The 13,915-nt window shown below is 44.4% G+C and overlaps 1 protein-coding gene across 1 annotated transcript; it reads right to left on the bottom strand.

Annotated features, from left to right (window-relative positions):
• Window positions 1-2,528: 2,528 nt before the first annotated feature.
• Window positions 2,529-8,917, bottom strand: LOC117397896 (E3 ubiquitin-protein ligase RNF181). Its single transcript, XM_033996842.3, has 6 exons — window positions 8,796-8,917; window positions 7,668-7,755; window positions 5,845-5,978; window positions 4,813-4,928; window positions 3,487-3,561; window positions 2,529-3,074 (listed from the first exon to the last, which is right to left on the bottom strand). The coding sequence occupies exons 2-6, from the start codon at window positions 7,751-7,753 to the stop codon at window positions 3,015-3,017; spliced, it is 471 nt and encodes a 156-aa protein (XP_033852733.1). The 5' UTR covers window positions 7,754-7,755; window positions 8,796-8,917; the 3' UTR covers window positions 2,529-3,014.
• Between the last annotated feature and the right edge of the window lie 4,998 nt (window positions 8,918-13,915).

Here is a 13,915-nt window from a genome sequence, read left to right as displayed (position 1 = left end):
CTCTTTGAGCTAAATATATACATATTTTATTTAACATCATCAAATCAAAGAAACTACAAAATGATATCGCAGGTCTACCGGAAGGAAGCCATAATAGTAGTACAGTAGTATTTAATTTTGTCAGTTTTTCTGTTTAAGTATCTGGGAAAACTACAGAGCGGTGTGCAATTCAATATGTTAACGTAACATTATCCATCAGCTTTCATCCGACTTTATGAAGCAAAATGAGTTAATTCTATTTAGAGGGGGATGCAAAACTTTTGGCCAGAGCTGAACAAAACTCACCGCCGTGCACACGTCATCCTAATCGACATACCCCCCCCCCCCCCCCCCAAAAAAAAAAAAACACTTTTATTGCCTACATTGTTTTTTTTTAATGTTTCTAAGTGTTACCTGCGTTTGTTATACTACAAAAACCCTCACACTATTTTAACATCCTTGCCTATTGCTACACAGTGTATTTTGAATTATTATTATTATTATTATTATTATTATTATTATTATTATTATTATTATTAATGATTCTATTATTACTACACAGCAGTTAGCTAACACTGTGTGTGTGTGTGTGTGTGTGTGTGTGTGTGTGTGTGCGTTACCCAGAGGGGTTTAGCAATATTGTACAACGACCCAATGCAACCTTTCAATGTGTTTCGTTATGAGTGTTCTGCACTCGTGCGGACAGTCCTGCGAAAGCAAAACCAGGCTAGAATCTCCTAATGCAGGGTCGCCAGCAGTCTCTCTTTTTTTCCCTGGGTCGTCCTGGTTTTGAGGTGTCCCGGGATGTCAATATCCCTTCCCGGGACACTGAAATCATATTTGATATCCTCCCGTTTGTAATCTTCTGCTTCCTCGTCTGTGTCGCACCAGCAGTATCAGCCGTGTGAACGGGGTGGCAGGGCTGCAGCAGTATCATTATCAGTGCTATCTGTGATTGGATGACTGTAAGATTTCTAGAGAGTTTAAACTTTTAATAACGAACCCCCGTTCCGTTCGGAGGGCCCGTTTTTTTTTACCTCAGGAGGTGGCGACCCTGCATGAGGGGGATCTGTGACCCAACCCCAACCCCAAACCCAACCCTAGCAATGCACTGGATATCACTAATGCTATCTCGGTCAATAGATTTAGGATTACCAGATTTCCAGGGTGAAAAAAAGGACATTTTAATTTTCTTCAATTCAACTCTGAATGATTTAAACATTTTTTTAACAATGGCTGTGTTAATCTAAACATAAAATAATTTCGGGAAAACACTTTGGGACGGGACGGGGTTTTTAAGTTCCCCTTAAACTGAAAGAAATAAACACGTGAACCGAGCTCTAAACACGTGTTTAATTCATACAGCTTCTTAATGATCCGAATCACTCTGATAATACAAATATTAAAAAAATAAAAAAGCATTTTGAATAAACAGATCTGTAGGTTTATCAAGATACTTTTTTTATTTTGTAAAATTAGTATTTCAGTTTTCAATATTTAAAAGTTTACATGGATTGTCCCAATTAAATAATAACACTGATCAGACGTTCACGCTGTCTGGCGTCAGGAAGAGGGAACAGTATTAATGATTTGAGCTGGAGAAGGCGATATGCTATTAGAAGCTAGAAAGAAACTTTAAATATTTTTAAAACGATTAATAAAATAAATATCGATGATGGTATTTATTTAATTTGTTAAAAGCTATGATTGTATCGTCACGCTGCCTCGACAGAATCAATTTAGCAAAGGTTTAGCGATCAATTCATGTGTTGATTTTCTTCAGGTTAAAAATCCTGTCCTGTCTCGCAGTGTTCCGGAATTCTAGGGTCAGGAGGCGATCCTATTGGCTGGTGCCACTTCCATGAGCAACTAGCCATGGTCAGAATATGAATTATGAAGCGCATAATCAGAATTATTAAACCAGTACTCGATGACTGTGTGTGGAACTGCCTGCGCACACAACTGCAGTTTTTTTTTTTAACTTCTAAAAACAATTTGAATACAAAACCGAGGACTGAACAATGTTACCCTTTCTGATGGGACAAGGAATTAAGGCTGAACACGTCGGACAATGCCAGTTCTGTCCCGGGACGTCTGGTAGCCCTGTTTGTGTTGTTTTTATTCAGTGTTTTCAGGGTACAGTCTGAAAATATTATTGTGCTTAAATTGTGTCATCAATATTTATATATATGAGAGAGAGAGAGAGGGGAAAGGGAGAGAGAGAGAGAGAGATTCCATTTTGCAAATCTGAGTCAAAAGGTGGATTTGAAATGAAATACGATGCGTTAAACTTGGGTTGCTTCAAGACTTTTTGGGGTTCATAATGATTTTTATTTGTTTTATTACTTTTGTTGTCATTTCACTTTGAAAACTAGTTAAAAAAATAAATAAATAAACTTTGATAAATTTATTTTTTCTTTTATATCTGTGTATAAAAGCTACAGTTTATGTTTTAAAAAAAACTAACTTTTTTTTTGTTGGAAAATGTAATTAAAAAAAAATAATAATCTGGGTTTTCCAGATAATTTGCAAAAAACAAACAATGTGGGCTGTGTGTTTTATTATTTATTAAAGAGATTTGTAATTTTTTTGAAAATATTTTACATATAAAAAATATCAGCTCCTCTCATCCCCTGCCTTCACTATTTTTTCAAAACAAAATAAGCCATTTTTAAAACTATTTAATGAAACGGGGTAACGCTTTTAAAACATGCATTCATTATGAATGAACACTTCTCACAATCCCCAGTTGGGGGCGCAAGAGGGTATGAATGCATGTCTTATACAAGCGATCCACAGCATTCATTACAGAGGAGCATGGAATGAATCCGGGTGATTAAACCCAACATGAATTAACAGGGGGGGCTGAATTCACAACGCATGACTTCAGAACTCAGAGGAAGCGCAGAAGACATCCCGGTGTTATTCCTGAAGGATTCAGACCGGGGGTTCGTTAGGAATTTGGGGACGTTGTTTGGAAGTAGCAGGAATGGTAAGGTGTTGCAGCGTGGAGCCTCTGTCCGTGTCTCTCCGTCTCATGTGTACATGGCTCCGTGCAGATTCTCCAGCCGATGGTCCTGCTGTTTTCTCCTCTCCTGGAACAGAAGCACAGCACAGCGTTCTTGGTGCGGTACGTGCTGGAGCGATACTCCCAAGTCAGGGCTGTCGAAGGAAGGAAGAGTCTCCTGGTTTTCCTTCCACCCCGACCGCTCACTTAATTGCTCTAATTGTTATTTTGATTAATTGGGACGCATGTAACACTTCTCTCCAGGACTCAACATGTTTCACAGGCAGTGTACCTTGAATCGGGTGTGTTTTATGAAAGCATCATCAACTGTAACACACCTTGAAAAAGCATCAAACATGTCTGCTGGCCCCACCCCCTGCACACTGACCCCGCCCCCTGCACGTTGACCCCGCCCCCTGCACACTGACCCGCCCCCTGCACACTGACCCCACCCCCTGCACACTGACCCCGCCCCCTGCACACTGACCCCGCAGACCCACCTTGTCTTTCTTGAACTCCTCGTACTCTTTGTTCTCTGTGGGCATCTCGTGTCGACACAGCGGGCAGGAGTTAGTCTGTGAGAGGAGAGAGAGAGACAGGGTGTGAACACTGAGAAGAGAGAGAGGGTATGAACACTGAGAAGAGAGAGAGAGAGGGTATGAACACTGAGAAGAGAGAGAGAGGGTATGAACACTGAGAAGAGAGAGAGAGGGTATGAACACTGAGAAGAGAGAGAGAGGGTATGAACACTGAGAAGAGAGAGAGACAGGGTGTGAACACTAAGAAGAGAGAGAGAGGGTATGAACACTGAGAAGAGAGAGAGACAGGGTGTGAACACTAAGAAGAGAGAGAGAGAGTATGAACACTGAGAAGAGAGAGAGAGGGTATGAACACTGAGAAGAGAGAGAGACAGGGTGTGAACACTAAGAAGAGAGAGAGAGGGTATGAACACTGAGAAGAGAGAGAGACAGGGTGTGAACACTGAGAAGAGAGAGAGAGGGTATGAACACAGAGCAAAGAGAAGAGAGAGAGGACACAGAGACAAGGTATTAACAAACGTTTTGCATCCCCCTATAGAATGAACGAATGTTGCTTCATGAAGTCGAATGAAAGCTGCTGAATAATGTTACATGTTAACATATTGAACTGCACACCGCTTCGGAGTTTTCACACATACTTAACAGAAAAACTTATAAATTGAAAAGCGTGACATTTCGAAATCTAACATGAAATTCTACTGTACTGCTAGTGTGGCTTCCGCGAGATGGGTTTTGTTGCAATATCATTTTGTATTTTTTTTTTATTACATGATGTTAAACAAAATATCTAAATTATGTTCATATATATATATATATATATATATATATATATATATATATATATATATATATATGAACATAATTGTTTTATAAGTGATGTCTCAATCCTAAAATTCTAGGTGATGCAAAATGTTTGGCCAGAATATGGCTGCAATTATTATTATTATTATTATTATTATTATTATTATTATTATTATTATTATTATTATTATTATTATTATTATTTATTTCTTAGCAGACACCCTTATCCATGGCAACTTGTATACAAAAAATACATATCAAGAATTCCTTTTCTTGATATGTATTTTGTCCTCCCCCCTCCCTTTCTGCCTCTCCCCCTCTCCTCTCCTCTCCCTCCCCCTCTCCATCACCCGCTCCCTCCCCCTCCCTCTCCCTCTCCCTCTCCATCTCCTCCCCCCTCCCTTTCTGCCTCTCCCTCTCCATCTCCTCCCCCCTCCCTTTCTGCCTCTCCCTCTCCCTCTCCCTCTCCCCTCCTCCCCCCCTCACCTTCCCAAGCCAGGGCAGGATGCAGCCAGAATGGAAGAGATGCTCACAGGGCATCTTCCTCACTGTCTCCTCTTCCTCAAATTCCAGCAAGCACACAGGACACTTCAGACCTTTATCTGCAGGAGAGGAGGGGGGAGGAGAGGAGAGAGGAGAGGAGGAGAGAAGGGGAGAGGAGGAGAGAGGAGGAGGAGGAGGGGAGAGGAGCAGAGGAGTGAGGATATGAGGGAGAGAGAAAAGGAGAGAAGAGAGGAGGGGAGAGAAGAGAGGAGCAGAGAAGAGAGGAGGGAAAGAGGAGGAGGAGAGGAGGAAAGGATGCATAATACAGAAGCAAACCATCTTCACCAGCATTGGAATGGATTTTAAAGCCTCAATGTTACTCAAAGCACCGGAAATGAAGTCTGTTCCTGCAGCGAGCAGGAGTCGGGTGTCACACGGCTCCGCTTTGTAGCTTTGAGGACAAACGCCTATCAGTAAACCTGCAGATCACAGACGAGGCTTCTTCATGCTGTGATGAGACGTGCGGTCAGCTCTGAACCCCAGGGCTGGATGCAGCAGCAGCAGCAGCAGCAGCAGGGCTAGTGTGAGTTTGTAACCCTGCTCAAACTCCTGGCTCATGATCATTGCAATATTAATAATAATAACAGACTGCATTGAGGGGAGCTCTGAACCCCAGGACTGGGTGCAGCAGCAGCAGCAGCAGCAGGGCTAGTGTGAGTTTGTAACCCTGCTCAAACTCCTGGCTCATGATCATTGCAATATTAATAATAATAACAGACTTCATTGAGGGGAGCTCTGAACCCCAGGACTGGATGCAGCAGCAGCAGCAGCAGGGCTAGTGTGAGTTTCTAACCCTGCTCAAACTCCTGGCTCCTGATCATTTCAATATTAATAATACTAGACTTCATTGAGGGGAGTTCTGAACCCCAGGGCTGGGTGCAGCAGCAGCAGCAGCAGCAGCAGCAGCAGCAGCAGGGCTAGTGTGAGTTTGTAACCCTGTTCAATTCAGCCCCCCCCCCCCCCCCCCGTGCTCACCTGCCTGTGCGGGGGTGATCACGGCTGTCGGCAGGTTCTGGACAATCTCTTTGGCCGCGGGAGGAGGGAGCCGCTGGTCCCACTCTGAGAAATCATCGGGTCCGAGGTCAATGTCCACTCCCTGCATCAGAGACCTGCGCACAGCACAGAGACGCACCACGTTACTGGATCCTCAGCTGATGCGCTATCCTTGCACTATCGCACTGCTAACATGTCACTGTAGATATAACTTGCTGTGATCCTAACCGGCTGCATCCTAGTTCATATTGTATTCTAGTAGTGTTATTATTATTTGCACTTACTGTAAACTACACTGTGTTTAAATATGAAGCTTGCACTGTAACCCTGTACTGCCCTGGAACACCTGTGAGTCGCCTGGGATAAAGGAGTCTTGCTTTTAATTAATAATTACTTTAATTAATAATTAATAATTAAGGTAGTGGGGGCAAAGGGGCATTTGCACCTGCAATATTTAAATTTGAGCCCCCCCCCCCCCCAAAAGTAAAGCCTATGCACAAGCAGTAGATGCTACTGTTCTAATAGCTGTATAAACACAGCGATGTTTAAACAAAACGTTTCCTGACAAGTAATTGATTTCAGTTTAGTTTTCATTGAAATGTTATCCAGAGGATATGGCTGAAATGAAGCAGGTCCGTCTCTCCCGTGCACGGAGAGCTGACGTTTCTGAAACGCTAAGAGGATTCAAGAACGAGTCGTGAAAACGCTGCTGCTGCTGCTGCTGCTGCCTCAGATGCAACCCAATTTAAAAAAACACAACCGTGGGGAAATAAAAATACATTTTCAAGAGGAATGGCTCATCTTTGATGAAGGGAAAAATAAAAAATAAAAGTTATTTGTAAATTCTGTTCTTTGGGAGAGAGACACACAATAATAGAAACCTTTGCTAACTTGCTGTTCTATTTGTTTTAATTTATAAAAGTGTTTTTTTGGCCCCTGTGTATAAATTAACATGACAGCACCACTAAGACTCATTCATCTATGCGGGGGGGGGGTAATTTAAAGGGATTTCCAGTAAATAGTGCTGTTGTGTAAAGATTTTTTTTAACCTGTAGATGGCGCTATCACATATTCGGTGGAATGGATGCAGGAATTTTAAAGACTGCCTTATACTATTGCAAGAGAATCACAGGGTTGCCCCCTATCAGGAGATGACAAGGGGTCGATAGAAAATAATTTTTTAGCTTCAGCAGCAGTGTGGAGTAGTGGTTAGGACTCTGGACTCTTGACCGGAGGGTCGTGGGTTCAATCCCAGGTGGGGGGACGCTGCTGCTGTACCCTTGAGCAAGGTACTTTACCTAGATTGCTCCAGTAAAAACCCAACTGTATAAATGGGTAATTGGATGTAAAAATAACGTGATATCTTGTAACAATTGTAAGTCGCCCTGGATAAGGGCGTCTGCTAAGAAATAAATAATAATAATAATAATAATAATTTAAAGAAAGGGGTCTTGATACCAGGAGGTTCAAATCCCGGCTCAGCCACTGACTCCCTGTGTGTGTGTGTGAGAGTGTGTGTGTGTGTGTGTGTGACCCTGAGCAAGTCACTGAACCTCCTTGTGCTCCGTCCTTCGGATGAGACGTCAAACAAACGAGCTCCTATTGGAAGTGACTCTGCAGCAGCAGCAGTTGATTCACAGGGCTGGCAATAAGGCTCCTATCGCACAGCGGTTTCACCCACTGCAGGATTTACTCGTGGTTAAGCAAGCTATCATCGCGATGTGCTTAAAGAGAGAGAATTAAAATGACAGCACCAGCCTGCGCTGCTCAAATGGGCACACCGGCACCGAATGGGTTAAGCTTACCTGGCGAGCTCCAGCAGCGCGTTCTGTCGGTACTGTTCATCCGGGTTAGTCGGGTCGCAATCGTGTTCGTCAAAGTATGAAGCCATCACTACAAAAAATAAACACACACACATAGAGACTCACTACTGTAATAATTAACTACAATAATAACAGCTAATTATAATAATTCAGTAGCTATAACAGTAATATATATATATATATATATGTATGCAGACAGGCTAAAAGAATTGAATTTATTCAGTCTTGAACAAAGAAGACTACGCGGTGATCTGATTCAAGCATTCAAAATCCTAAAAGGTATTGACAATGTCGACCCAGGGGACTTTTTTGACCTGAAAAAAGAAACAAGGACCAGGGGTCACAAATGGAGATTAGATAAAGGGGCATTCAGAACAGAAAATAGGAGGCACTTTTTTACACAGAGAATTGTGAGGGTCTGGAACCAACTCCCCAGTAATGTTGTTGAAGCTGACACCCTGGGATCCTTCAAGAAGCTGCTTGATGAGATTCTGGGATCAATAAGCTACTAACAACCAAATCAGCAAGATGGGCTGAATGGCCTCCTCTCGTTTGTAAACTTTCTTATGTTCTTATATATATATTAGTTTGTGCTGTGTGTAAACATGTAACGTCTTCAGGTAGGGTTTAAAAAAAAAACAGAACCCACATTTATTGTGACATGATGACGCTCTAAATGACGTCATTAGGTTCCGCAGAGTGCTTTCGATTCAAAGGGAGATGTCGGATTTTAAATGGCCAATTTATCATCATGTATGTTTTGCCTCATCTCATCTTAAAACTCTTAAACCTCAATCAATAGATCCAAGAATTGTAACAAGAGGTATTTTTTTTAAAATCCTACCGGAAGACGTTACATGTGCTTGTGTGTTTATAATGTGGATCTGCAGCGGCCACGCGAAACTCTCAGATTAAAAGGAGACCATTTGTTTTTAATTGAAAGCTTTTTTGGAGATTTATACACACAGCACGACCTAATTGTGTGATTAACCGGCTTTCAATTTAAATGTGTCGGTTCAGCGAGACCTCAAAGCAAAATTATTCTGAACCGCCGTATTCGTCCCAACCGACCTTTTTTGTAAAGTTTACGCTAAACTTTATTTTACTCACCTGGAATATCGCTGTATTATTTATTTCTTAGTCCAAATAAACCTTTAGAAACACCGGAATGTCATTGAAATTACAAAGAAAGCGTGATAGCCTGTACTAAGTACTGTAGACCAATCAGAACTCGGCAAAGGTTCCAAGTAGCCAACCAGGGACTAAAGGAGGCGGGGTTTATGTCCAGTTTGGTTGAGGTGGGGAAGCGGATGAAACAGCAATTACAGCGACGTGAAAGGACGAATCTGATTGGACATCGGCAGTCAGCTGGTTCTTCAGAGCGGTGATGTCACAAACCCGCCAACTGTACCGATTTGACCGGTACAATACCGGCTGCCGTACTTTGATAGCGTGGGACCGTCACAACTTAATACTGTGTTCAGGACTGAGATTTATTGATTGATCGATTGATTCTTTAAACCAGGAAAATTAAACAACCCAATTGAGATTGAGGCCTCTGAGGACAGATTTCACATCACCTAAAAACACCAGCATCCCTCTAAAAGACAACAGCAACGTATTATTATTATTATTATTTATTTCTTAGCAGACGCACTTATCCAGGGCGACTTACAATTGTTACAAGATATCACATTATACATTATTTCACATTAATTTACATACAATTACCCATTTATACAGTTGGGTTTTTACTGGAGCAATCTAGGTAAAGTACCTTGCTCAAGGGTACAACAGCAGTGTCCCCTACTGGGGATTGAACCCACAACCCTCCGGTCAAGAGTCCAGAGCCCTAACCACTACTCCACACCGCTGCCGTACATGCAATCTGGGATCAGAAACATTGACACTGCTGGGATGGGAATAAGACTCCCATTGCATAGCAGTGCGATCCAGTCCTGGTTTCACTAGGAGTTTAATAATCAGACACACCTGAGCTTGTTACCGAGACACACTGGGGCTGATCAAGCTGCTAGTAAAACCTGGAATGGGTGACACTGCTGTGCAATAGGAGTCTGAATCCCAGCCCTGCACTGCGATCATTCTTGGAACCGACCATGAAAATGAATGTAATCTCGGCCATTGTTAGGCGATACGTTTGGGTTATTGATCTGATGCAGTATCATATCCCGGACACTCTGGTCCTCCAGACTGTTCCGTGCCACAGGGGGCGCTGTGACTAAATGCTGATTGGCCAACACAGGACCTTCTCCAAGGCATTTGATATTTAAGTTCAAGACTTGGGTATATGTACCTGTAGCCGCCTGGCAACAAACCTGTTATAGCAGATATTAAAACCAAAAAGACCACAGTAAACACCTTAAAACATGCAGCCCCGTTTCCCTTAATAACAAAGCATTTCTATCAAATCTATCCTAGATATATCTTTTCTTACGAAAGCTTTTGATTATTTTTATGCATAGGCCTACATGTTAATAATAATAAGCTTGGTTTCAGTAAAAACAAAAAGCTGGGCTAGTTTTGAAGTGACTTGGGCTATAAATAGAGTAGAAATCTAGCAACCTGCCTGCAATCTACTTCATTGAAAAGAAACGACAGGGGACGATCATTCTGGCAACACAAACATGGTCTCCCTTATCTGCATCGCACCTTTTAAAACACTGTAAACACCATTAATAATGTTAGCTGGCTGGCTGGCTGTCTGGCTAGCTTCGCCCCATTCTCCTCACAGCTCTCTTATTTATACACATTTCTTTGTGCCTTCCCTAAACAGCGTCTAGCACTTTCCCCTCGCTTTTCTCACGGTTATATCGAGGGCTTCTGTTTTTTTGGGGTTTTATTAATTTCGTTTTTAATATACTGTATGAAATCATTGTTTTTAGTTACTTTCGAAAATGCTCACTCAAGTTCTTTTCTTTGCTGTCTTCCACGACGAAACCCTTCTGGTCTCGGGCACAGTCTTTGGGGGGGGGGGGGGGGGGTATTTATTTAAATTTCGCCACAATTTTCAGTTTTGCTTTAAATCCTTCCTAGAATTGCAAAACAGCTTCAAATCCTGCCAACAAACCCCCATTCCTGATTGTAATCTCGTTTAAGATCTTGCAAGCGGAGTCTCTCCAATAGAAATGTAGGAATGTGCTGCCACTCAGCAGTGGGGGCGGGTTTAAAGTATTCACAGCGAATCAATGATAGACACGTGGCAGGAAGGAGGGACGTTGCCCCACTGAAGACAGGTACGTTGTTTAAATTATGATTTTTTTCATCGGAAAGGGGTGAAGCTGTAGTAATATACTACGCGTTTACCATGATTTGTAATATCCCTGCCTGTGCTATGCAGGGATTGAAATAATCACTACACAGCAGTTTGATCCGTGCCTGGTTTCACTATGAGTTTCATAAGACACACCTAGCCACTGTTTACAGGTAACAAGCTCAGGTGTGTCTGAACTCATAGCGAATCCAGGAATGGATCAAACTGCTGTGCAACGGGAGTCTTACTGCCATCCCTGCTTTGTTATGAGATGCTTTAAATCAGGGTTACAACTGACACATATTTATTTTCTTGGGAGTTTTTCTAAAGTCTAAAATCCTGCCAACTTTTAGAAGTCACTGAGCAGGTCAGACCGGAATTCTGCATGCAAGAGTTTCCATGAATTGTCTGAATCCGGGATCTGCGAGCCAGGCTTGTCCTGACAGCTGCCTGGATTCCTACAGCAGGGGGATGGTGATCCAGGCTTGATACAGCAGGGGGATGGTGATCCAGGCTTCATACAGCAGGGGGATGGTGATCCAGGCTTGATACAGCAGGGGGATGGTGATCCAGGCTTCATACAGCAGGGGGATGGTGATCCAGGCTTCATACAGCAGGGGGATGGTGATCCAGGCTTGATACAGACTTGGTATCAGTCTCGGCGCTCCTGCAGTATAAACACAGGGCCGTATTTTCAAAGCGTTTTCTCCCGTCTTCAATGAACTGCTGTTCTTTGAGAGAGCGGGAAACGGCACAGGTTCAGAATGACGGGCCAGCTGAGGAAATGCCAATCCTGAGTTTAAGATTTAAATCACCCCAACCCCCACCCCAACCCCCACCCCAACCCCAACCCCAACCCCAACCCCAACCCCAACCCCAACCCCAATCCCAACCCGTCATTCAGCAAGGCGCTTTTAAAGCTGGCTGGTTTGGTTGCTGGTTGCACAGACACAGTGGATAACCCTGAGCCTGCTTGCAAGCTTGCTCCTTTTCACTGATGCAATTTCTACTGTCTTTCCTCCCCTCCCCTCTCCTCCCTCCTCTCCTCCCCTCCTCTCCCCTCCCGTCTCCTCTCCTCCCCTCCACCCCTCCCCTCCCGTCTCCCCCCTCCCCTCCCCTCTCTCCCCCTCTCTCCTCTCCTCCCCTCCCCTCCCGTCATCTCTCCTCCCCTCCACCCCTCCCCTCCCCTCCCCTCCCATCTCCCCTCCCCTCCCCTCTCTCCCCCCTCCTCCTCCTCACTCCCCTCCCCTCCCCTCTCCTCTCCTCTCTCCTCTCCTACCCTCCTCTCCCCTCCCGTCTCCTCTCCTCCCCTCCCCTCCCATCTCCCCTCTCTCCCCCTCCTCCCCTCCCCTCCCCTCCCATCTCCCCTCTCTCCCCCTCCTCCCCTCCCCCCTCCTCCTCCTCCTCCCCTCCCCCCTCCTCCCCCCTCCTCCTCCCCTCCCCTCCCCTCCTCCTCCCCTCCCCTCCCCTCCCCTCCCCTCCTCCTCCTCCCCTCCCCTCCCCTCCTCCTCCTCCTCCTCCTCTCCCCTCCCCTCCCTCTCCCCTCCCTGACCTTGAGACATTTATTACCCTGGCTTCCACCTTCCAAGCAACACAGTGACCCCTCAGTGAACTTGTGTTATAAATAATCTCGCTGCATCAGCATCGTCACTGTGTAAACCAGGACACAGGATACTTTCACACACACTCAGACACACGCACACGCACAGACACGCACACACAGGAACACATACACACAGGAACACAGACACAGGAACACACGCACAGACACTGACACACACAGGAACACACACGCACACGCACAGACACTGACACACACGCACAGGAACACACGCACAGGAACACACACACACACACACAGGTACAAGAACATGCACTGACACCCACACACAGACACGCACAGACACTGACACACACACAGACACGCACAGACACTGACACACACACAAACACGCACAGACACTGACACACAGGAACACACACAGACACACAAACAGGAACACACACAGACACACAAAAAACACACACACACTGACACTAACACACACACACTTTCTAGCAATTCTATTTTTTTGTTTTATTTCAGTGTTAGACTAGAAGGGTGATATTCTTGCAGTCACGGAGACATCATGACTTTCCTTATCTCTAAGCTCTGTAATGCAAAGTGAAATGAACCGCTGTGCTAATCTGGGTGAATCTGAACCCACAGGAACGCCTCCACGACACAGACTTCTCTAAACAAGGATCATTATACAAATGACCAGTTTATTTGTACACTGACCTTCCAGTAAGACATATAACAGGTCATGCATTTACATGTAACTCATTTCTACCAGCATCTCCACAAAGCGTCGTTCTCCTCCATCTTGTCAGAATGCTTTACTGTATTAATGTGTGTGTGTGCGCGTCAGTGTGTGCGTGTCAGTGTGTGTGTGTCAGTGTGTGTGTGTGTGTGTCAGTGTGTGTGTGTGTGTGTCAGTGTGTGTGTGTCAGTGTGTGTGTGTGTGTGTCAGTGTGTGTGTGTGTGTGTCAGTGTGTGTGTGTCAGTGTGTGTGTGTGTGTGTCAGTGTGTGTGTGTGTGTGTCAGTGTGTGTGTATCGATGTGTGTGTCTCTCTGTGTGTCAGTGTGTGTATCGATGTGCATGTCTCTGTGTGTGTGTGTGTGTGCGTCAATGTATGTCTCTGTGTGTGTCAGTGTGTGTGTGTCAGTGTGTGTGTATCAATGTGTGTGCCTCTGAGTGTGTATCGATGTGTGTCTCTGTGTGTCAGTGTGTGTATCGATGTGTGTGTGTGTCTCTGTGTGTGTCAGTGTGTGTGTGTGTGTCAGTGTGTCTCTCTGTGTGTCAGTGTGTGTGCGCGTCAGTGTGTGTCTCTGTGTGTCAGTGTGTGTGTGTGTGTCAGTGTATCTCTGTGTGTCAGTGTGTGTGCGCGTCAGTGTGTGTCTCTGTGTGTGTGTGTG

The sequence above is a fragment of the Acipenser ruthenus genome, unplaced genomic scaffold, assembly GCF_902713425.1.
Source record: "Acipenser ruthenus unplaced genomic scaffold, fAciRut3.2 maternal haplotype, whole genome shotgun sequence".
NCBI lineage: Eukaryota > Metazoa > Chordata > Actinopteri > Acipenseriformes > Acipenseridae > Acipenser > Acipenser ruthenus.
This window is presented reverse-complemented; position numbering and strand designations above follow the sequence as displayed.